The sequence below is a fragment of the Camelina sativa genome, chromosome 14, assembly GCF_000633955.1.
Source record: "Camelina sativa cultivar DH55 chromosome 14, Cs, whole genome shotgun sequence".
Lineage (NCBI taxonomy): Eukaryota > Viridiplantae > Streptophyta > Magnoliopsida > Brassicales > Brassicaceae > Camelina > Camelina sativa.
The window spans coordinates 28,853,292-28,874,450 of NC_025698.1; the positions used below are offsets into that span (position 1 = coordinate 28,853,292).

At 35.9% G+C, this 21,159-nt stretch overlaps 7 protein-coding genes and 1 pseudogene across 10 annotated transcripts; 3 read left to right on the forward strand and 5 right to left on the reverse strand.

The window, feature by feature from the left end:
• On the reverse strand, positions 48-1,354 carry LOC104742759 (annotated as a pseudogene).
• Positions 1,599-3,493, forward strand: LOC104742763 (signal peptidase complex catalytic subunit SEC11C). The gene is made up of 8 exons (XM_010463803.2): positions 1,599-1,825; positions 2,264-2,376; positions 2,507-2,578; positions 2,683-2,718; positions 2,806-2,851; positions 2,948-3,035; positions 3,135-3,192; positions 3,286-3,493. The coding sequence occupies exons 1-8, from the start codon at positions 1,747-1,749 to the stop codon at positions 3,334-3,336; spliced, it is 543 nt and encodes a 180-aa protein (XP_010462105.1). The 5' UTR covers positions 1,599-1,746; the 3' UTR covers positions 3,337-3,493.
• LOC104742764 (pentatricopeptide repeat-containing protein At1g52620) lies at positions 6,486-8,984 on the forward strand. Of its 2 annotated transcripts, XM_019236383.1 has the most exons (2): positions 6,486-8,052; positions 8,203-8,984. In XM_019236383.1, exons 1-2 carry the CDS (start codon positions 6,514-6,516, stop codon positions 8,959-8,961), a joined length of 2,298 nt encoding a protein of 765 aa, XP_019091928.1. In that variant the 5' UTR covers positions 6,486-6,513; the 3' UTR covers positions 8,962-8,984. The 2 variants fall into 2 exon arrangements, with proteins under 2 accessions (XP_019091928.1, XP_010462106.1); XM_010463804.2 differs by having other exon boundaries at positions 6,486-8,984.
• On the reverse strand, positions 8,999-11,349 carry LOC104742766 (uncharacterized protein At1g04910-like). Of its 2 annotated transcripts, XM_010463807.1 has the most exons (6): positions 11,114-11,349; positions 10,899-10,975; positions 10,488-10,558; positions 10,277-10,365; positions 9,963-10,184; positions 8,999-9,867 (listed from the first exon to the last, which is right to left on the reverse strand). In XM_010463807.1, the coding sequence occupies exons 1-6, from the start codon at positions 11,236-11,238 to the stop codon at positions 9,135-9,137; spliced, it is 1,317 nt and encodes a 438-aa protein (XP_010462109.1). In that variant the 5' UTR covers positions 11,239-11,349; the 3' UTR covers positions 8,999-9,134. The 2 variants fall into 2 exon arrangements, with proteins under 2 accessions (XP_010462109.1, XP_019091929.1); XM_019236384.1 differs by lacking the exon at positions 11,114-11,349 and having other exon boundaries at positions 10,488-10,592.
• On the reverse strand, positions 11,446-13,149 carry LOC104742765 (pentatricopeptide repeat-containing protein At1g52640, mitochondrial-like). Its single transcript, XM_010463805.2, has one exon. The coding sequence runs from the start codon at positions 13,108-13,110 to the stop codon at positions 11,527-11,529; it is 1,584 nt and encodes a 527-aa protein (XP_010462107.1). The 5' UTR covers positions 13,111-13,149; the 3' UTR covers positions 11,446-11,526.
• Positions 13,966-15,490, forward strand: LOC104742767 (probable disease resistance protein At1g52660). Its single transcript, XM_010463809.1, has 3 exons — positions 13,966-14,871; positions 14,958-15,296; positions 15,405-15,490. Exons 1-3 carry the CDS (start codon positions 14,100-14,102, stop codon positions 15,428-15,430), a joined length of 1,137 nt encoding a protein of 378 aa, XP_010462111.1. The 5' UTR covers positions 13,966-14,099; the 3' UTR covers positions 15,431-15,490.
• Positions 15,591-18,047, reverse strand: LOC104742768 (biotin carboxyl carrier protein of acetyl-CoA carboxylase). 2 transcript variants are annotated; one of them, XM_010463811.2, is made up of 9 exons: positions 17,852-18,047; positions 17,196-17,378; positions 16,998-17,065; positions 16,777-16,836; positions 16,391-16,624; positions 16,216-16,278; positions 16,041-16,109; positions 15,910-15,955; positions 15,591-15,822 (listed from the first exon to the last, which is right to left on the reverse strand). In XM_010463811.2, exons 1-9 carry the CDS (start codon positions 17,859-17,861, stop codon positions 15,755-15,757), a joined length of 801 nt encoding a protein of 266 aa, XP_010462113.1. In that variant the 5' UTR covers positions 17,862-18,047; the 3' UTR covers positions 15,591-15,754. The 2 variants fall into 2 exon arrangements, with proteins under 2 accessions (XP_010462113.1, XP_010462112.1); XM_010463810.2 differs by having other exon boundaries at positions 16,998-17,074.
• On the reverse strand, positions 19,015-19,960 carry LOC104742769 (late embryogenesis abundant protein 1-like). Its single transcript, XM_010463812.2, has 3 exons — positions 19,798-19,960; positions 19,506-19,652; positions 19,015-19,411 (listed from the first exon to the last, which is right to left on the reverse strand). The coding sequence occupies exons 1-3, from the start codon at positions 19,852-19,854 to the stop codon at positions 19,271-19,273; spliced, it is 345 nt and encodes a 114-aa protein (XP_010462114.1). The 5' UTR covers positions 19,855-19,960; the 3' UTR covers positions 19,015-19,270.

A 21,159-nucleotide genomic window follows, 5' to 3' on the forward strand; every position in this document is an offset into this window, starting at 1 on the left:
GCTAATTCACACGATCCCAAGGCTTTTCCATATATAACAAAAATATCAACATCAGAAAGGTTATACATTTAAAGAGTACATGGTTCGAAAAGTACTACATATGTATCTGTTGTTCAATGGCTGTTGTAAACTATACATCTGTATAAAAGCATATATTAAACTGTAGGAAACATTTTTTTACTATTATGGCAAAGTAGGAACACAATTCGATAATGTATTCTTAGATCTCACATGAATCAGATCGACCAAACATTGCATACCGGTTGTTTGCAACATTTTCATACAAAAAGTCCCTCACAAACCAGCAACATGTCAAAAGAACATTGTTTATTAAGATCATTTCACTCGAGAGGCGTCTACACTTCTGCGCTATTTTAAACTTTAATCGAGAACTTACAGAGGCGCAAATTGAATGAAGAATGCAAGCTGTGGAAATGGTAAGTCAATGTAGTTCATGATCTTCAACACAGCTTCAGACTTTATATACGACCTGAAGAGAAGAGTAAACACATATCACTCACTTGATGGCCTATAAAGTTCTTTTCTTTTTCGTTTCCCGGTTCATATCGAGCCAAAAAGATGTACCTATCTTTCTCCACAAGTACGACACTCGATATATCATCAGGAGCTCTTCCTGATGGCATTAACAGTTTCTTCCCCGTTTCGCTCTGTAACGCTTCAAACCTTATGCTCCTGTAAAATAAAACCATAAGTTTTCTCCTTTCATTTAAGTTCTTGATAACACCCGCCAGTGAAAAGACTGACACTTTGAATTAGAAATTGATGAATCAAAATCAAACACTAACCTGTTTCGATCATGGTCTTTTAACAAATTTCACACCTCCATTACAAAGATTGCAAACACCTATCATAGAAGAACACAAGAGAGTTATAAGATTCAAATAAACACCAAATTTACTACTTTGATACATTACACAGACCCAGAATTCCAGAAAAGTGAAAGATGTTATTAAACTTATATAATTATATCCGTTGTGAGATGTGTATATAAAACTACAACCTAAGTGAAAATTTTGGGAATAAAAAAATCAAAACAAACTAAAACATTATAAATTGAAGTCGATTTCAACTGAATTCAAAGATTTTGGAGAAACGTGAGTACCGTCGAATAACATGATCGGCCTCTTGTCTTCTTCGAAAAAACTGGAAGTTTCCTTAACCCAATCCACTGAATCGCGACGAAAAGTGCGCTGGTTAGCAGAAGCAGAAACTCTCATTCTAACATAAGCACGCGACGGAACGGTGAATCGCCCGAAACTCGCCGGAATAGGGATCGCCATCTCAAAACTTCTCGCCGGATAACTCAGAAACGGTATACTTCTCCGGTGAGCCACTAAAATTCATTCGGCTTAGCTTTTTTAATTTATTTCCTTGAGTAAATGGCACTCTGGTAAATAAGAACTAATCCTAGGGGTAAAATATCACCACGTCATCGAAACGTAGCCAGCCACGTCGTTAAATGTAACCAACCAAAGGTTTAAACCACGTCATTAAAACGTAGCCACTCAAAGGGATTTTAAACCGGTTCTAAATTTGTAAACCGGTTTCTTAATTTCGTTATACCGATCTTGAGAAAACGCTCTTTGAAGTAATCGTGCCTTAAAGCTTGACCCTGAGGGAAAGAGTCCCTTCTTCTCTCCACTGCAACGTTTTCAGACAACAACGTTTGTCACCTCGATCTGAATTACACTTCGGCGTGAATTGGTAAAAATCACAGATTTCAAGATGGGTTGGATCGGGGAAACTGTAGATTCTATCAAATCAATTCAGATCCGTCAACTTTTCACTCAAGCGATCAGTCTAGGTTCGTTTCTTCCTTCTCTTCTTCTTCTTCTGTGTTTCGTCTCATTGAACTCGATTGGGGTTTATGTGAATTGCTTTTAGGGTTCGTTAATGTATGAACATATCTGGATAAAATTGAAATCTTTATAGAAAATTGGAGACCTTTTTGGTTTATTAGAGTTGGTGAAGTTGATGGTGTTTCATTAGATCGTTTACTTTGAAATTTAGGTATGATTCTTAATAGGGTGTTACATGCGAATTATGAAGTATGTACTGTGTTGAGGGGAAATGTGGTTTAACTGTTATTGTTTAAAGTTTGTGAATTTTTTAACTTTTTGTTGGTTCTGAGCTAACAAGAGTAGTCGCCTGATGGTTGAATTAGTTGTTTTCTATATGAGTTATATGACAAAATTGTGGTATAAGTAAATGATAAATTGTTCTCTGTGTTGGAAACTGGTAGGGATGATTGTTACATCTGCTTTGATCATATGGAAAGCTTTGATGTGTGTCACTGGAAGTGAATCTCCGGTGGTGGTTGTTCTTTCTGGAAGCATGGAACCTGGTTTTAAGAGGGTAATTTGACTTAGTTTTTCGAGATAACCTTTCATCCTGCAGCTGCCTTGTTCTCTGTCTCTATGTGGATGAATAAGTCACTTACAATCTATTTGAGTGTCAAAATTGTAATGAATGTGATATCTTACAGGGGGATATATTGTTCTTGCACATGAGTAAGGACCCGATTAGAGCAGGCGAAATTGTTGTTTTCAATGTTGATGTAAGTGCCCCTATTTTTTTTTGTCTCATTTGCGCTCCCATTGATAAAATTCGTGGGTCTTTCTCCTTATCGGTTTTTTTTTTTTGCTTCATGCTTCTCCTCAGGGTCGTGATATTCCCATTGTCCATCGTGTCATTAAGGTAACGCATTTCTAGACTTTCTCATTATCATCTCGCAGTACTTATATTGTAAACGCCTGCTGATTCTTGGGGTTCATCACACTATAGGTTCACGAGAGGGAAAATACAGGAGAAGTTGATGTTCTGACAAAAGGTACTGGTTTTATTTAGATTTAAAATCGAATGTAATTTGTTTTCATAGTGTTATTTATTTCGACACTCAATTTACATTACAATTTATGTTTTCCAGGTGACAATAACTATGGAGATGACAGACTTCTCTATGCTGAAGGACAGCTTTGGCTAAATAGACATCATATAATGGGTCGTGCTGTCGGGTAATATACTTCAATCACTACAACTCTCAATGCCTGTTTTATTTCTAAATGAAAGCTCTTTCGTGACTCATAATTGGTTTACCTTTTTGTCTGATATAGGTTCTTGCCTTATGTTGGATGGGTTACTATTATCATGACAGAAAAGCCTATCATTAAGGTACACACAGTCATTCGATAATCCAATCCAAATTTGTACCTCTCTTTTTTTCTTTTCTCTCTGTTTTCTCACCACGACATTCTCTTTTTGCAGTATATTCTCATAGGTGCATTGGGTTTGCTCGTTATAACATCCAAGGATTAAGTCTTTTGGAAGAGTGAACTTTGCAAAACCCTTGTTTTATCATCATTAAAGTCTTGTTATTTCAATGGGGAAAAAACAAAAAAAACAAAAATCTAAAGACTCGTTTTGTGGTTTAGACAATTTTAAACAGTAGAAATCAGAAGCTAATTTTTACTCGTGGAGAAATGAGTTTACCCCAAAATCAAGATTTGTTGTCCTATGAACGGTCTTGCTTAGTAAAACTCATATCAAGATTGGCATGTGTACGTGAAAGGACATGACCGTTTTTTTTTTAATTAATAAATAATAATAATATAATAATAATAATAATTAAATTACAACTAGTGGTCTCATACCCATTAGCCGTCTAACCAACACAAATAACAGCGGAATAGCAAATACCAATATCCAATAAAACTCAATAAAAGAATAACTAATATCAATCCATAACAACAATCCATAAATCCAAACATCATGAAACATGAAACCGGCAACCTAGCAATGTTTCTAAAGACCCAACTCTAGCAACCTAGCAACGCCAGACAACATACAATCGAGTCCCTAGAACATCTTCCTTTTCATTGCTTTGATTCCACGATCACACTTTGCCTTTATCTGCACCACAAACACATATTGAGATGCATGAGTATTTGATAAACACTCAGTGAGGCAATCCTCCCATCAACTGGGCTATACACACAAGCAACAGTGACTCCAATGTTCCAAAGAATCAACAAACAAAACACACAAACCAGAAAAACGAACATCGTCTCACTGGAAGGGAGGTGTCGACCGACACTGGCATTGGTGTCGACCAACACTACCCCACAGTGTCGATCGATGCCCATTTTTGCTGGTGTCGACCGATACCAAGTGGTGTCGATCGACACTCCACCTGCAACTGCGATCCGCACGAGACCGAGAGTCGAATCGCTTCCCAATCTCCTCCAAACCATCCAATACTCAAAACCCATGCCGGAAACATCATTAGGAACCTGTATAATCCAATCCCCAACAAGAAAACACACAAAACAACAACAAACAAGCAAGAACAAGGAAATCAAGGGCTTAGATTAGTCATGGTCATGCACTCACCTCTTTGCAGGAAGATTCAGACCAACAGCAATGAATCCAACCCTCCTAGCAAGCTTCTAACTCCTTCCCAGCCTTGGATCTCTCATGAACAGCAAGGAATCTCACCAATCTCTCTCAAAAGCTCAAGAACAATGCTTTTCTCTCTTTTCTCTCAAAAACAACAAAGCGGCGATAAAATAAACTTCCCAAAACCCTTCTTGCGTCGAAACCCACTTAAATAAACCAGTTCAATGGTTTCCTAAAACCAACCCGAACCAAATCGATTAAAAACTCAATCTGGTCGAACCAGAAAAATCAGTGGTGTCGACCGACACCCCCTTGGTGTCGATCGACACCCTCACCCAAAACGCTCAAATTGGTTTGCGGGTGTTACAATATGTATGGAGTATAAACAAGTAATCATCTATACTAATAAAAAGTAGAAGCTATAAGTTCCTTAAGTCGTCCACTTAAGCTTTAAAACCACCAATAATGATTAGACATCTCACTAATTAACATTTATTAAAATTTCCAGAATTTTATATATTAAAAATTATTTTAAACAACCTATCAGGATTTGACATGTCATTCATTAACATTTTTTAAATTTCCAGAATTTTTAGAAAAAGAAAAATTTTAAATTTATGGAAATAAAAGAACTATGTACAATATCCCACATCGACTAGAAAAAATTTAAACAATGGTTTAGAACCAGTATAAATAAGATTAATATGCTTCCAATAACGAATGAGCAGGAAAGTTTGATTTATCAAGCGTCCAAGTTTAAAAGTTTTATTCGGTTTGATCCGGTTTTTTGTTTGATCAAATTAAAACTTCAAAAAGTTTCAAAAAATATATTATAATATTTAAATTTTTTAAAAGTTTAAATATTATAAATGAAGTTTAAAAGTTTTATTCGGTTTTATCCGGTTTTTATTTGATCAAATTAAAACTTTAAAAAGTTTCAAAAAATATATTATAATATTTAAAAATTTTAAAAGTTTAAATATTATAAATATTGAAACTTTTAAAAGTTCTTACCTTTTAAAAAGTTTTTAAATATTATAATTTTTAAATTTTAAAAGTTTAAAATATTATAAATATTGAAACTTTTTAAAAGGTTCAAATTTTATATTTTGAAACCTTTTAAAGTTTAAAATATTATAAATATTCATGTAATACATAAATTATCTTATTTATCAATGTTTGTGTTTTTTATTTCTTATGAGCTGTAAAATATATTTTGTGTATGATTTTATAGATGAGTTGATATTCTTTCATTAATTTTTTATTTTTTATCTTATTTTTTATTTTTATTAGAAAAGAAATGATTTTGTTCTTGGAGTTTGATGGGTTAACAAGTTGTGTGGTAGTCTAAAAAAGTATTTTTCATTGGAAGAATGTGAAGAAGTTGATGAGGAAGAAGAAGAAAAAGAGTATAACGAAGAACCAAACGATAAAAGTAACGATGACAATTACCACAAAATTTGACAATGAAAATGAAAAGAAAGAATATGAAGGATAAGAAAACATTGAATAAAAAAACACGAAAATATAGGTGATAGCGATCAATTAAATATGAAAACGAGTTAAATTTATGATGATAAAATTCTTTTGTTTTTCTGGTGGTCAAAGAAATTGTTTAGAATATGTGAGGTCATCATTCTGATTCGCTTCGCCTCGACGTCGAGTTAAATTCATGATTTTTTTATCAGATTTGATTTTATAACACAACTGATTTTTATATTTTAAAAAATTGTGTATCTGAAATTTATTTTTTTTCCTTAATTCTAATTTAATTTTTTTATAAGATAATATTTTATTACCGTCATCAATCATATATAATTTTTATCAAAATTTGTAAAATAAACCCACGCTTAGCGTGGGTTCAAAACCTAGTTACATAAAAGATAAAACACATTAAATACAACAATCTTGCTTTAGCATAAATGAATCTAAAGAACCAGATAACATTGCAAAATCATGTAAACTGAGAGTGGTTCAATCTCGGTATGGTTTGGTTTGGTTTGGTTCTCTCTCTTCTTCCCTACCCTTAAATTGTCTCTGCTTATGAATCAAAACGCCGTTGACGATTATCAAAAACCATTTTCACAGTTCTCTGTAATGTCTAAAACCCTTCTCTCTCGCATCAAACCTCTTACCAATCCTCCTCGATCTCATTTTCCGATAACTCCCCGCATCAAGAAACTGGTAAGCGACACTGTATCCATCCTCAGAACCCAACAAAACTGGTCTCAAATTCTCGACGATTGCTTCGCTGATGAAGAAGAAGTACGCTTCGTCGATATTTCACCTTTCGTATTCGATCGAATCCAGGATGCTGAAATCGGCGTTAAGCTGTTTGATTGGCTATCGAGTGAGAAGAAAGACGAGTTCTTTTCAAATGGGTTTGCTTGTTCTTCGTTTCTGAAGCTCTTAGCGAGGCATAGGATCTTTGCTGAGATTGAAGATGTGTTGCGTAATCTCAATAAAGAAAATGTGAAGCTTACACATGAAGCATTGAGCCATGTTCTTCACGCGTATGCTGAATCTGGATGTTTGAGTAAAGCAGTGGAGATTTATAATTATGTAGTTGAGTTGTATGAATCTGTGCCTGATGTTATTGCTTGCAACTCATTGTTGAGTTTGTTTGTGAAAAGTCGGAGACTTGGAGATGCACGGAAGATGTATGACGAAATGTGTGAGAGAGGTGGTTGTGTTGATAATTACAGTACTTGTATACTGGTCAAAGGTATGTGCAGTGAAGGGAAAGTAGAAGAAGGTAGAAAGCTGATTGAAGATCGATGGGGTAAAGGTTGTATTCCGAATATTGTATTTTACAACACCATCATTGGTGGATACTGTAAGCTGGGTGATATCGAAAATGCGAACCTAGTTTTCAAGGAGTTGAAATTGAAGGGATTTATGCCGACTTTGGAAACTTTTGGAACGATGATAAATGGGTTCTGCAAGAAAGGGGATTTTGTGGCGACTGATCGACTTTTAAAGGAAGTAAAAGAAAGGGGTTTAAGGGTTAGTGTTTGGTTTCTTAATAACATCATTGATGCTAAGTATAGGCACGGTTCTAAGGTTAATCCAGCTGAGAGTATACGATGGATAGTAGCTAATGATTGCAAGCCTGATATAGCAACATATAACATTTTGGTGAATCGTTTGTGTAAAGAAGGGAAAAAGGAGGATGCTGTTGGGCTTTTGGATGAAGCATGGAAGAAAGGGTTGATTCTGAACAATTTAAGCTATGCCCCTCTAATACAAGCCTATTTCAAAAGCAAAGAGTATGATATTGCTTCTAAGTTGCTTCCACAGATGGCTGAAAGAGGATGCAAACCAGATATTGTTACATATGGAATCATTATCCATGGTCTTGTTGTTTCAGGGCATATGGATGATGCTATTTACATGAAGGTTAAATTGATAGATAGAGGAGTTTCACCGGATGCTGCCATCTACAATATGTTGATGAGTGGATTGTGCAAGACCGGTAGATTTTTACCTGCCAAACTCCTCTTCTCTGAGATGCTAGACCGGAATATTTTACCGGATGCTTATGTATATGCCACGTTGATAGATGGATTCATCAGGAGTGGTGATTTTGATGAGGCAAGGAAGGTTTTCACTCTCTCCATTGAAAAAGGTGTGAAGGTTGATGTCGTGCACCATAATGCTATGATAAAGGGGTTTTGCAGATCCGGAATGTTGAATGAGGCATTAATGTGTATGAATAGGATGACTGAAGAACATCTTGTACCTGATACGTTTACTTATTCCACAATCATCGACGGATATGTAAAGCAACAGGATATGGCTACTGCCTTAAAGATTTTCCGAGGCATGGAGAAGAGTAAATGTAAGCCAAATGTGGTAACGTACACCTCCCTTGTCAACGGTTTTTGTTGCCAAGGGGATTTCAAACTGGCTGAGGAGACTTTCAAAGAGATGCAATCTTGTGGCCTGGTGCCAAACGTTGTCACCTACACAACACTTATAAGAAGTTTTGCAAAAGAGAGTAGCACCCTTGGAAGGGCAGTTTACTACTGGGAGCTTATGTTGACGAACAACTGTGTACCTAATGAAGTTACCTTCAATTGTCTACTTCAGGGATTTGTGAAAAAAAGATCTGAACATGTTCTTGCTGAACCAAATGATCAGGGACAAAGTTCTCTGTTTTTTGAGTTTTTCCATAGAATGAAATTAGATGGGTGGTCGGACCACGCTGCTGCTTACAATTCTGTCCTTGTTTGTCTCTGTGTGCATGGAATGGTGAAGACTGCTTGCTTGTTTCAGGATAGGATGGTGAAAAAAGGCTTCTCTCCTGATCCTGTTTCATTTGCTGCTATTTTGCATGGTTTTTGCGTGGTTGGGAACTCAAAGCAATGGTGGAACATGGACTTTTGTCATCTGGATGAAAAAGGTCTTGAAGTAGCTGTTAGGTACTCGCGAGTTTTAGAGCAACACTTACCTCAAAGAGTGACATCTGAGGCTTCAACAATTTTGCATGCAATGGTTGTAAAGAATGACACCAAAGACTTGAGAACTGTAGAATCTCGGTAACATAAAGACGGTTAGCTGTTGAAAGAAGACAAGAAACTGATTTCAGATTGTATACTACTTTCTTGTATTTGGAGACAGGGGGTCTCATCGGCTCTCAAAGTGAATAGTACATGAACAAATTGTTGTCATTACAAATGTTGGGACAGCTCAAGAATATAAGATAAGAAACATCATTACAGCTCAAATTCACAGAAGCAGTCCGGCAAAGCAAAACCTCTGCCAATGGCGAAATCGTTTTTATGAACTTCCCAGAGAGCTTTCTTCAACGCCACACCTTCAAGACCCTTAGAAGTGAGCTCTGCAAATGCTTTCCTACTCAGGAACAGAGTATTATGCATACGTTTATATGTTCGCATAGCTGCTACTATTTTATCCATGTTTCCAAAGTAAGTTGCCACGTATGCGTCACTGTTGATGGACACATAATAATCCAGTGCAGCTTTTGTGTTTCCATGCATTCTGGTGAAATCCTCTTGGTTAAGTAAAACAGATTTTGTGAACACATTTGTATAAACGGATGTGAATCCTTCCATCTCCATTAGACCGTCTCCAGCTGCTAAGTAAATGTTTGTGCTTGTTGGGATGTTCAGTGACTGAAGCATCAAAACTGTTTCATTAGGAGTCAGAGGGCATTTGCCTCGCTTTCTCCATATCTGAGCTAGCTCTCCAGTCCATGGCTTCCTATCAACACGAGCAGCTTCAATGGCAGCGATAGATGAAGGAGAGAGGTTTGGGTATTCACATTGGCTGTATGCCACCATGTCCGGTTCAAATCTGAGGTGAAGCGACAAGAAGGGTTTGGGAATAGCATCTAAAAGCTCGATGGCCTTCTTCTCTAAGGAACTAGTGAGGCGTATAGCCGAATAACATGCTTGACATAGAGTTGCTCTTGCATATTCGGGATACCTGAAAATGCAGTTGTATCAAAGTAGAATAGTTGAGAAACTTGAAATGTTTAGAAATAGCAAGTACAAAGACAATATAGACTAAAAAAAAGGTACCTGTCCCTGCGCTGGCTCATTGCTGGTGTAAAAGAAATGTAATGATGTTCCAACAAAGATGGAAGAACACTCTCAATGTAATCAAATTGACCCTTCCTTTTGCTACAGTCTACTTTGAATGGTTCTTTTGATGCAATATCTTTTGGCAATTCTTTTACAACTTCAATACAACCACTCATCTTTTGAATAAAGTAGTCTACATCAAATACATCTGCAAATCCACTGCACAAATAATTATCACTGATTACTTATCTTCCTTGATCAAATCAACAATGAACAATCTAAGCCTTGATCTCAAGAAAAACCGGGAGTACCTTGACTCGTTCCAGTATGCAGCTACTTCAAACTTTGGCAGAACAAGTGTAGCATTCAACAAACGGGCAATCCCAACTCCGTCGCACAACTGCAAGCAGCATCACATCATCAGATGATTTATTTCCTAAGGCAGATATAATGCAAGTTGAAGTCTTTGTGGATAAACATGTGCACGGATTCATAAGATGGTCGATCCTTTGTAAAACTTACATCGCGTCTCATCTGATTCAGGCCACCATAGCAATCAACGCGGATATATCCATTAGTTTTAGCAGGTAGAGCTGCAGGATTTGAACAAAAAACCAAAGCAGTTGTCTGCAATGAAAAGACCGATCACAAAGTTCAGAGAAGTAAAACTCACTACAAGCAATCTAGCATTCCACCCAACTACAAAGTCTTTCTCTTTTCAGATCAAACCAAGATTTTCTTAGTGAAATTGATTAAAATCAGATTCAAGTGGCTAAACATTTTAGAACTAACTACTGATTTACACCAACTTCACCTCATCCCAAGCAATATAATAACCTCACATCAGATTATAATCCATCACAGAATCTTTCAACAGAGCAAAACAAAAAAGTGAAATCTTTAACTAATAAAACTTAGGAGAAGAGTGCATACGAGTGAGGTGTCCTTGCAACCACCATTTGCAAGGTCTCCATTCCATTATCCTCTTGACACTCCATATATCAGAACCCCTGAAGCAGAGGACACAACTCAATTTTAAACTTCGGAAGTTTCTATTCGATTAAACATCTGACTTCTTCCCAAATACAGTAACCATGTGATACGATTCGAAGCAGTAATATGTGGAAATTGTAAAGATGAATACTTACACTGATGAACCGGAAGGAAACGGAATCTGCAAAATATGTGGCGACGGAGATAGAAGTATAACGACGAGGAGAAGCGAAAAAGTTAAAACGAAGACGAACAGTGGTTTTACCGAAGATCCAATCATTTCATTAGGTTTTTGAAATTGCAACTTCAGATCGAAGCTGTCTCAGATCTATCTATATAAAGCTCCACACTCACAACCGTCGTCGGTGGCAAAATTAACTCTGTTTCATCAGAGAAGAATCACAGAGGAAGGAGAAAAAAAATATAAACTTTAAACCTTCTGGTTCGTTTAGAAGGTTTATTAAACCAAACGGGTTTGATTTTAGATTTCGAATTCCAATTCCAATACCAATTCCACAGATTTTTCCACAGGCAAAATCTTGAATTCATGTAACTTCAAATCTTGTTCTCATATGTTAAATGTATCTTCTCTTATAACTCTTGCAATCTCGAAATCGTCATCGTCATCATCTTCACTTCCTTCACTTCTACGTTCCAATCTCCTTCTCCTTCGTCTCATCTCAACAGCCATATCTCTAACCGAACAAGAACTGCTTCTCTCCATCTTCCCTGCCAAAACATCAACAACATCCATTTGTCCCCAACCAACTAATCGATTCCTCAACATCTCAACCGTAGTCGAATAAGGTGGAATCCCTTCATCGATCATCATCTCAAAGTACCTACAAGCTTCCTCTAACTTCCCTTTCTTCCTTACTAACCCATGAATCATCACAGTATATGTAGCAACCGTCGGATAAAACTTTCTCTCACTCATTCCTTCCCATATCTCTGTAGCACGATCAAATCTCCCTATTCTTATCAGCAGCTTGAGAACCATATTGTAAGTGTGTCTGTCCGGTAAACACTTTGTTCTATCCATTCTCGATAACAGCTTTGTTGCTCTATTCACCTCGCAGTGATCGCAGTGGTAAGCCATCATGGAATTGTAAGTCCAAGTATCCGGATTAGCCCCGTTTTGAATCATCTCATCTAAGAGTAAATAAGCATCATCAACTTTCTCGTTCTTGCAAAGTGTTTTGATGATATGGTTATACGTGTACACATTGGGTACAAGCTCGTACCTTTTCATCCGATCAAGAACCTTATAAGCATTGTGAACATCTCCCGCATCACAGTACGCGTGGATGAATATCGCGTAGCTATAAGCATCCGGTTTAAGTCCAAGGCTACCCATTTCTTGAAGCATCTTATACGCTCCATCAACATCACCGGATTTGCACAAAGCGTCTAGAAGAGCATTGTAAGCAAGCAAATCAACAACACAATTGTTCTCAAGCATTTCATCGAACACCTTACGTGCAGCCGATGCATCTCTGATTCTCGCCCAACCTCTGACCAAAATGCTATACGTCTTCGCCGTCGGTACAATCCCCAACACTTTGGCTTTATCGAGAAACTCCTGAGCGTGATTCACATGTTTTCTATCGCAAAGCGAATGCAGAAGCTGATCAAGATCATCAACACAAGGCTTAATCCCAAACTCGATCATTCTACTAAACGCTCTACTAGCTTCACTGGGTAAATTAGCTCTACTGTAAGCTCTAAACACAATCCAAAACACTTTGGGACTAACCTCAAAGTAACTATACTCTCTAGCTTCGATTAAAAAATCCCAAAGCAGAGCGAACTGCTTGCTACTACCCAAAATCTCAACTAAAATGTGATAACTTTCCAAGCTATGTTCGAAATCTGGGATCCTTCTTGCCCATAGAAAGAATCTGTGAGCAGGAAAGCCGAGATTTTTGCAGCGTTTCAATACTTGCTCGACTAGATTAGACGAAACTCGCGGAGAGTAAGCGACGAGAGTGTGTTCGAGGTCGTCTTTAGGGTTCCGGTGATCGCTTAGAACACGGGAGATCTCGTTTATAAGATCTGGTGTTGGTGGATTGTGTAGAAGGGTAGAGAAGAAACGAAATGATTGAGCTTTAGGGGCTCGAATGAGAGAAGAAAATGTTCGAATCGCCGCCATTGATGTGTGCAAAACTTTAAACAGAGCTAATCTGATATATTTGAAAAATAGCCGAAGGGATATTTGTATACTAACTTTTTAAAAACAAGAAAAATACAAGAAAAGAAAAAATCTAGAGACCATGTTAGATACTTTATGATATATTTTTTTAAAAAAAAATTGGTATGAAAACTAGACATGCATCGACATTTTGATTAGTTTGTATGAAAACTTACGATTTTCTTTTTTGATTAGTTTGTTGTTAGTTTGAATGTTTTAAGTTTTATTATATTCCGGTGGGAGAAGAAATTACCAAACGTACTTTAATTTAAATCCATTTCCATTCGATGGGGTGTTGATTTATATATATAAAATTTAACTTAAACTACAAAACATTGTTAGATCAAATGATGATTTGCATTTTTATACGTGGTTCTCTTTTTTATTTTAAGAACCCAAATTCGTATCCATCGTTCCCGACAGAGATATCTTAATCACAACACACGAGTTGACTAATGAACAAAAGATAATAAAAGACAGATCAGACTACGTATGATGAAATTTAGTTATATTTGTTAGATGATATGACATTCGAGGTTTAGAGAGACATGATAACCACAAAGGGTGGCCAACCAACATAATAAATATCTCAAATGAGAAATTTGAAAATATTTGATTAAAAAGTCATACGATATATACGATAATATACTAAAAGTCGTTTTCTGCATAGGTATTTTGATTTGCTAATTGGCAAAGTAGTGCAGAGTTTCATCATAACATGTATTAACCACTTCCATAAACGGACATTTGTACACCGAATAAATCTGTTTAAACTAGGTTTTACTTCATTTTATAAACCTTAAATTCTCCAACAACCATCACTAGACATTGGCAAAAACTCACAACGTGCAAGTCAGTCCATATAATTATCAAACACTTCCATATATATAAAGGTATAAACACACACTCACAGAAACAACTTTGAATAATCTACGTTGGGGGAATTAAAGATGGGGAAAGACTTTAAGAGTTTGGTTACTAGATGCATCTACGTTGGGAAAATCAACGATAATGCAAAGAAGCTAAAAATAGCAACCGAAGAACTCAAAGATCTTGGGAACAGCGTGATGAAAAGAGTCAAGATCTGTGAGGAGCAGCAACAGATGAAGCGGCTAGACAAAGTCCAGTCATGGCTTAGACAAGCCGACACGGTTATTAAAGAAGCTGAGGAGTTTTTCTTGATGTCTTCTTCGTCTTCTTCTTCCGGTTTGATATCTTCGAGCCACAAGATGGAGAAGAAGGTTTGCAAGAAGCTGAAAGAGGTTCAAGAGATTAAGAGCAGAGGAATGTTTGAGGTTGTTGCGGAGAGTATTGGAGGCATTGGAGGAGGAGGAGTTGGATCGACGGTTAAGGATAGCGATGAGCAGACGATTGGGTTAGAGGCGGTTTCGGGTTTGGTTTGGAGGTGTTTGACGATGGAGAACACTGGGATTATTGGCTTATACGGTGTGGAAGGTGTTGGTAAGACGACGGTTTTGACTCAGGTCAATAACAGGTTGCTTCAACAGAAAGCGAATGGGTTTGATTTCGTTCTGTGGGTGTTTGTGTCCAAGAATCTGAATCTTGAGAAGATTCAAGACACGATTAGGGAGAAGATTGGGTTTTTGGATAGGACGTGGATGAGTAAAACCGAAGAAGAGAAAGCTGCAAAGATTTTTGAGATCTTGAGTAAGAGACGTTTCGCTTTGTTTCTTGATGATGTTTGGGAAAAGGTTGATCTCGGTAAGGGTTTTGTAAATAGATTACTTACGGTGCAAGCAGTAGTATTTATTACTTGTCGTATAAGTTATCTGTTTTTTCTTGTACAGTGAAAGCTGGAGTTCCGCCACCCGATGCGCTGAACCGGTCAAAGATAGTGTTCACGACGTGTAGCGAAGAAGTTTGTAAGGAGATGAGTGCACAGACGAAGATCAAAGTGGAGAAATTGGCATGGGAACGAGCTTGGGACTTGTTTAAGAAGAATGTTGGAGAAGATACAGTGAAGAGCCACCCGGATATAGCCAAGGTGGCTCAGGAGGTTGCAGCCAGATGTGACGGTCTTCCTCTGGCTTTGGTCACCATTGGCCGAGCCATGGCCTCCAAGAAAACTCCTCAAGAATGGCGTGACGCCTTATACATCTTGAGTAACTCTCCTCCTAATTTCTCAGGTCAAATTCTTAAACTTTCCATCAACTATTTTATCCAGTATAGGTCTCATCATATCCTTTGGTTTCTTACTGATTATCCTTTGAACTTATTTTTTTGTTTTGTAACAGTTCTCAAGTTACTGGACAGGAACTAGGTGAAGCCCAGATGTGGCATTTTAATTGGAAAACATTGATGTATTGTTCTGAATTTATTGGATAGGTTGCTTTTGGAAAATTTGTTTGATTTTTTTTTTTTTACTTTGCTTTGTAATTGTTTCACTGATTATATATAAAAATGAATGTTCTTATATCAAATGGTAAAAAAGAGGGTTCCAATTCAATATAGTAATGAAAAAAAAAAGAGGTTCCAACGGGCAAATACTTTTTTTTGAGTGGAGCTTATTTGTCTATGTGGGGAAAAAAAAACAAAGAAGGATACACAAAACAGAAACACATAATTAAACCAAAATCAGTTCTTACTAAAGCTTCTTGATGCCAGGAAATGAAGGAAGAACGGTGATGAGAGCATCGTTGTATCCTACAGGCTCTGCAGATAAAAAAATACCAAAGTCAGAAGATAAATATCATGCTGGTATGAGGAAAGATTCAACAACATTAAGTAAAAAGGTCTTACCGCCATCTTCCCGGAGTATTTTGACAATCTCACCGGAAACATCAGACTGGAAGAAGAAAAAGGAAAATAAGAAGAGATAGAAAGAGAGAAAAAAAAACGCAAAGAAACCGAATAGGATTTACTGTTATTACCTCAACTGGGATCTGGCCACCGAGTTGTTCAATGTAGCATAGAACTTGACCTTCTTTTACTGTGTCTTTCTGATGAGTAACCAAAAGCAAATACATAATCAATTGAGACATTCCAAAAACTCCATGAAGATGGAAAATTTTCAAAGACTTGTTTAAAACATAAGAGAAGAGGTACCTCTTTACAGATTGTAGGAGTGCGTTTGCCTTTTATGGTCTTGGATCTCCTGAAATAACCAACCTGCAACAACAAAAATCCATCCAATCGAGGGATCCCAAATTTTAGTGATGCCAATGTCAGTTTCAAGAAAATTATCTAGCGTTGAGCCTCAAAGTTAAATCTGGATTCTAACCGTTGGAGATTGGAGAATCACTAAACCCTGATCAGCAGCTTTGTTAGCGAGTGTTTGTGGTCTGTCTGATGGAGATGCTGATTTTGTGATAGCCAATGACGAGGAAGTGGCTGAGCCATTAGTATGAACCCCCTCAGGAGCTGAGCTTGCAGCAACCACAGGTGGAATTTGCTGAGGCGGTGGACTACTTTGGTCAGCTAATTTCCTTGCTACATATAGGCGGAAACCTCCCAGCTATTAGATATATGCAAAATGGGAGAGAGCAAAAGTATTAGACACAATCTTATAGGAAACTTAGAAATCTTAGTAATCTAATGAACTGAGCTACAAGCCTATAACAAATAACATAGTTACGAGTTCAGAAATCAGAAGAGGGGCTTACTTACTTTCAGTTCAAACTCTGCAATCGATGAGGAATCTGTGATTTCTTTAATAAGTGCTTCCACCTAGAAAATGGAAAAGAAAAATAATGGCTCAATTCACATAACTGATGTCCACGCTGGCTCAACGAGGACACACATCCTTCCTTCTCTAGGAATATCATAATAAGCACAGCAGTAACAACAATACATTGGAATAAGAGATTTAAAAGGAAGGTAAGACCAACCTCAGAGGACTTGGGAATGAGCTGAGTATTCACAACAGTTGATTCGGTCTCTTCAGAATCCTCTACGTCTGCAACAGCTACAGTATTATTCCAGATTTAAATGTCATTCCATAAGCCAAAAACTTTAAGCATTGTCAGAATGGTTTTGGTGACAAACAGTAAAACAAAATCAAGTGATAAGATAACAACAATATATACCTGCTATTGCTGCAGGTGGGACAGTAGACAATTGGACAGCTCGCAGAGTTGTCCTCAGACTCGGATACTTGATGGGGCTTTGGCCAATTAGTAGTCTTTGATTGTTGGGTATCAGCAAGTTTCCACATCTTAATCTACTGAAATTTGCTGCAGAAATCCGAACTTTTGGAGCTCCTAAAGTACCTGAAATAGAATCAAAAATCTTATCAATACTCCTCAATACAGCATTGATCTTAAGTAAACTACATGTTTCATTACCTATAAACTCCACAAACAACAAAAAAAAAAAAAAAAAAAAGGAGAATGTTTTGAAAACTGATGTACTTGTTTTTTGCAAGTTATCATATATATAGTCTTGAAACGAGTAGAGGAACAATAGCATTATATAAAGGAACAAGCTTTAAATGCATTACTCTTGAAACGAAGACGCATCAACAACCCCTAAGATCAAGATGATAGAATCAAGACTCAATTTTTATTTTTCCCCTCTCTAATAAATACACCAATCACATAAAAGTAATTCCGAACTGCAAGTTGACCCAATTAAAATAACGATTTAACGTAAATGGAGAACAACAAAATCATTCAGGATCAATTTTACAAAAGAAAATATAAAAACTGAAACTTGAGGATCGAATGTGAACATCAAAACTTACAGGAATTCATCGGAGGAAAGAGGAGATATATAATAATGCAGCAGATGTGATGTGGTGAAGAAGATGGGGAAAAAAATATAAAAGCAGAGTAAACGATACGAACGAGGAAGACGGATTTGAAAATCAAATTTGAGGAATCCGAAGAAGGAAGATGACAATGGTGGTGGTGGTTTCGCTTGTTCGATACAAACAGAGTGAAGCGAAGAAAGAAGGAAGGTAAACTGGATTTGGTTTTTGGGTAATTTAGGCCCATTGTGCTAGTCCAAAAAGCCCATTATTACACCTTTTAAAACAAATTGATGTTACTGTCTGAAAAACTGTATATATTATGAATGCTTTGATATATTTTCGGTTTGGTTTTGGGGTTTCGATCGAATTGTATCTTTACCCTTTTTTTTTTCCTTTTTTTTTTTTTTTTTGTGTCTTATTCGGACTCTTTGGATTCTACGCATACATACATTGTATACTTCGGAAAGAAAAAATGAATTTGAAATGCCAAAGTCATTTAACTCAAAGACCGATGACATTTGCAAGATATTCTATTTTTAATATGGTATTAAAGTTTTTTAAACATTATATTAGTTTTCATTAGTTGAAAATCAACTGTTATATATATGTGATTTTTTATTAATCAAGTTTAGTTATATAAAAAACACTATTATTGTATGTTCAAAATATAAAACGATGTTTGGTATAAAACCTTATTATAGTAATTGTTGATACGAAAAACAACAATTAAATCGATTCGGAAGTGAAATAAGATCTGGACGGACTTTCAGTTTAAATCAACAATAACAATGAAAAATGATGAACTGGATTTTATATTGAGTTTCTATCTATTTTTTCCGCTCCAAAATTACATAGCCTTTTTCCTATCAACCCTCGTATATTTGAACAGAAAGCAACTTCAAGACTATCTCTTTTATTCTCTCCGATGATCTCGGCTTGTTATCCCCCGATCTCCTCCAGAATCTGACTCCACACTCCTTCATCGGTGGGATCTTCTTCCTGGGCTCGCGGCGGGCCCGCTTCAACGAACAAATAACTAATTCATATTGGGCTTCTTTCGTGGGTCTTATGGTCGTCGAAACCCAACACCAACAGTAATACAACATATTATTTATGTTCGATTAAAGAAGTAGATCACTACCCCTGGACTAATAATCTACATTGAGATGAGATTTTTTTTCTTCTTATATAATAAATCAATAATATTATTATAGAGTTACTAAGTTATAACGTAAACACCCTCACTCTAGGGGGTGGGGGAGGATAAGACATGTAAACATGTCTCCAACTTACAATAATAACATACCCAAAATTTAGAAATTTGAACAAAACAAGCAATAAAACATTTTTTTTTTCTTGGTGTCGAAAGGATCTGTGATCTGTCCATTTATTCGTAAATATATTTTCCTTTCAAATATTCTTGGAGCCGGGTTTGCCCAGGCGGTTCGAACCAGCCGGGCTGCTAGGGCTGTTTGTGGTCGGACTCATCCCGAGAGTGTTCTTCACAGCGTCGGCTGCTCCCTGTGCCATGTTCTTCACTTGTCCACCAGTCTACGCACCAAAATCAGTAAAAAATATGTTAATGCATATAATAAATGTCTCTTTAATTAATAAAAATGAGAAAAAAGAGAGAGAAAAAAAAAACCTGTTGGATGACACTAGAAGCCTGGGAAATTAGAGAAGGGTTGTTCTGATCATGTTCTGATGATGCGTGTAGCTGTGAGTGAGTTTGGTGATCTGCATTTTGGTTCATTGCATGTGAAACGTTGTTCAAGTACTCTTCCTTCTTCAGCTATAAACACAAAAAAAAATATTATTATTATTGATGTATCCTCACAAGATAAGATATTGAGTCAAAATTTCATAAATAGAATAGCGTATGTTAAAGCATTAGCGTCTGTATTTACAGTAATCTACTGAATGATGTTTATTTGTACCTGAACCTGACCCGTGACTTCTCCGGCTTCGTGGCTCAATTGCTGGCTCGACGACATCTTCTTGGTTGATCGGTGAATTTCTAAATCAGTTACGATTGTAAGTTTGTAGAATACTTGATGGGATTGATATTCGTTATATTGGTATTTATACGACTCGAAAATGTCGTATATTTTAGTAAAATCCTAAATCTAAGCATTATACTAACATGTGGAAAATAAAACTATCGACGATTGAGATGGCTAATTTTTTTGTGGATGTGAAAGTTTTTAGGACGTATTACCCTAACGTTGCTTGGAAGGAGGATGACCGGCAAAAGGGAAATCTCAAACCTTTTTTTCCGGTCGCAACATTTTTTTCTTCTATTGTTGTCAAAAAGGCCTTTTATTCATGTTATCATGTATGCATATATTCCATCGTAACTAAACATCAAGTCATCAAGAAACAAAACTACAAAGCACTTTTTTAATGAATAAAAATATTATTATATGCACTAATTAATCTTGCAGTTATAATAAACACGGATAAACATATGAAATTCAAAGAGTAAATTATATTCTTCTGTATTAGTTTTAGCACTCAGTTTATTTCATTTTATTTTCTACACGAATAACATTTATTCATGTATTCGTTTGACATAATTTTAAAATAAATTATCAGCTCATTTGATAATTAAGAGAAATACCCTAAAATAGCACTAAAACAAGTTTTATGAATAACTATAGCACATATTTCATAAATTTTCAAAAATAGCACTATTTAACAAATTAAAATATTTAAAATTAGTTTTAAGAATTATTTTTTTAGGTTTGGATTCTTAATTTCATATTTAGAGTATAGTTTTGAGGTGTAGGATTTAATATTTTTGAATTTAAAATTTAAAATTTAATTTAAAATTATTAATTGGTGTTATTTTTAGAATTTTAAAAATGTTGTGCTAAATTTAGAAAAAAAATTATTTTAATATTATTTTTAAGAATTTCTATTTAAACTGTATAGACATGCTGACACCAATTATAGTTTAATAGTTGGAAAGGTCCGATCGATTTAAAGAATGGTTGATGAAAATTGAAAAAAATGATTTGAACAAAATTGAGTTGGAAAATATTTAACCCATTCATCTCCAAAATAGTGGTTGAATAAGTTGAACATTTTTACTATAAAATTAGTTTATTTTTTTTTAATTTTTTAGATTGAATAGATTTTTTCAACTTCTTCAACTTCTTTGAATCAAATAGTAAAACTTGATTGAATAATTTTTTCAACTCATTTAACCTTTTGATCTGTACAACCATTTGCGTCCATAGAGTTTAATTCTTCGTATCAAGCTAAAAGAAACTTTTTAAAATAACGTTGAGTAATCG